Here is a 1,956-nt window from a genome sequence, read left to right as displayed (position 1 = left end):
CTTTTGACCCCAGTTTCCGGGTAAATAGAAACCACCTACTTTTTTTCAATTTACAAATAATAGACATGATTTAGCTAATTTTTGGGATTCATATTTGGTATATTACAACACGACTCACGATTTCACAATGTTTTATTAATAAGCTTCTATACAAAATATGTAAGAAAATCAGTTTTGAAGTTGAAAGTTGTGTCTATTCACCCCATTTTACGGTATCTCTTTAGTCCACCTTTAGTCTAAAGCTTGAATAAAAATGCTGTCAATGTGACATGTTATTATTTTGAAAAATTTTGAGGTTATAAACTATAAATAAATAAAAAAAAATGTTAAGGAAAATCAGGTGTTCGCAATTATCTGCTATATATACAAATTTTTCTACAAAAGTTGAAATCGACGCTACTCTACGTGATAACTTTGAAAGAAAAGAATTCAAGCCGCGAAGTCATCCAGGCAGATCTCAAGTTAAAGTTGCATCGATTCCTCCGGACATTCTGAAGGCTATAAAAATTATTTTACAAGACTCAGATGCAAAATCCTTTCAAGACGAGAGTGTAAAATTAAATAATTATATACATTCGCGCTTACTTCCGCCGGAAGAGGACGAAATACGTGTAAAAGCCGCTAAAATACACCAAAATGTATCGAACAAAGTTTATTCAAAAATTGATAAAGGATTGTCACAAGAGGAAATCGAAAATGTAAATACGAAAATAAACACAACGGTTTTTAATGTTTTAAAGAAAAACGTGTACCGCTGGGGTAACATTTCGTACGACAAACCTACGTCCTTACAGTATCTGATGGCGAGAGCCGCTCCCGAGTATGCGATCCTGGTACGTATATTCGACGAGATAAAACGACGAATACCAGATTACAAGCCTAGAAGCTTCTTCGACTTCGGCTCTGGTGTTGGAACGGGCACGTGGGCCGTGAACACATATTGGAAAGATAGTATATTTGAGTATTTTACAGTAGATACATCAACACATATGAATGATTTAGCCCGTCTCATATTGTGCCAGGGCAGGGATAACGTAGAAATGCCGTTCAAAGCATATTTCCAAAGACAATTCTTACCTGCGTCAACAGATTTAAAATATAACATAGTTCTATCAGCGTTCACATTGTTCGAAATGCCAAGTATGAAAACTCGATTAGAAACAATACAGAAGCTGTGGAACAAAACTGAAGATTTTTTAATAATCGTTGAGCACGGTTCGAATGCAGGATTTAGAATCGTTAATGAGGCCAGAGAGTTTGTTTTAAATTCGAAACGAAACAAAAGAGGTTACGCATTCGCTCCGTGTCCTAACGACAATGTATGCCCTCGGTATCTAGAGCAGCAAACACCATGTAACTTCCTAATGAAGTATGAAACACTAGGTCTCCACAAAACTGAAGTTGTCGCTGATTTATTTACATATGTAATTCTAAGGAAAGGTGTTCGACCGTCCGATGATCCTCAATGGCCGAGGATAGTAAGAGCTCCGATCGTGAAGTCCGGACACACCATATGTAGACTATGTACATCGCAAGGGGAATTGAAAGAAATTATATTTTCAAAGGGTAAATACGATCAGACTACATACAGGTGTGCGAGGTCCAGTAACTGGGGAGACTTGTTACCTGTTAAATAAATTATGTTTATTTTAATGAAGTTGTTTTATTATATAATAAATTAAAAAAATTGTAATTTTTTTTATTAGTAGGTAAATATAAAGATATTTTCCAGACTTTTAGCTTATTTGCAAAATAACAATAATTAATAATAATATAATTATAAAAACTATTTTGTATCTTAAGTTGCAGTACATGAGATATTATGATGATGATTAGGGTCTCCTTTTAAGCATTAAATAATAATAACAGGAGGTAATTAAAAAAAAAATATCAGTGCTTCTACTTAGGATTGCAACAAATTTCATTATTCTTTAAAACCAAGTTTGATATAATGTC

At 33.9% G+C, this 1,956-nt stretch overlaps 1 protein-coding gene across 1 annotated transcript; it reads left to right on the top strand.

Moving 5' to 3' along the window:
• Window positions 1-219: 219 nt before the first annotated feature.
• Window positions 220-1,653, top strand: LOC123667044 (methyltransferase-like protein 17, mitochondrial). The gene has a single exon (XM_045601047.1). It carries the CDS (start codon window positions 324-326, stop codon window positions 1,635-1,637), a length of 1,314 nt encoding a protein of 437 aa, XP_045457003.1. The 5' UTR covers window positions 220-323; the 3' UTR covers window positions 1,638-1,653.
• The last annotated feature ends 303 nt before the right edge of the window (window positions 1,654-1,956 follow it).

Source organism: Melitaea cinxia, chromosome 27, assembly GCF_905220565.1.
Source record: "Melitaea cinxia chromosome 27, ilMelCinx1.1, whole genome shotgun sequence".
In the NCBI taxonomy this organism is placed as follows: Eukaryota; Metazoa; Arthropoda; class Insecta; order Lepidoptera; family Nymphalidae; genus Melitaea; species Melitaea cinxia.
This window is presented reverse-complemented; position numbering and strand designations above follow the sequence as displayed.

Bases quoted from the DNA above. Each gene is read 5' to 3' on its own strand.
- LOC123667044 (XM_045601047.1), top strand. From the start codon at position 324: ATGTTAAGGAAAATCAGGTGTTCGCAATTATCTGCTATATATACAAAT.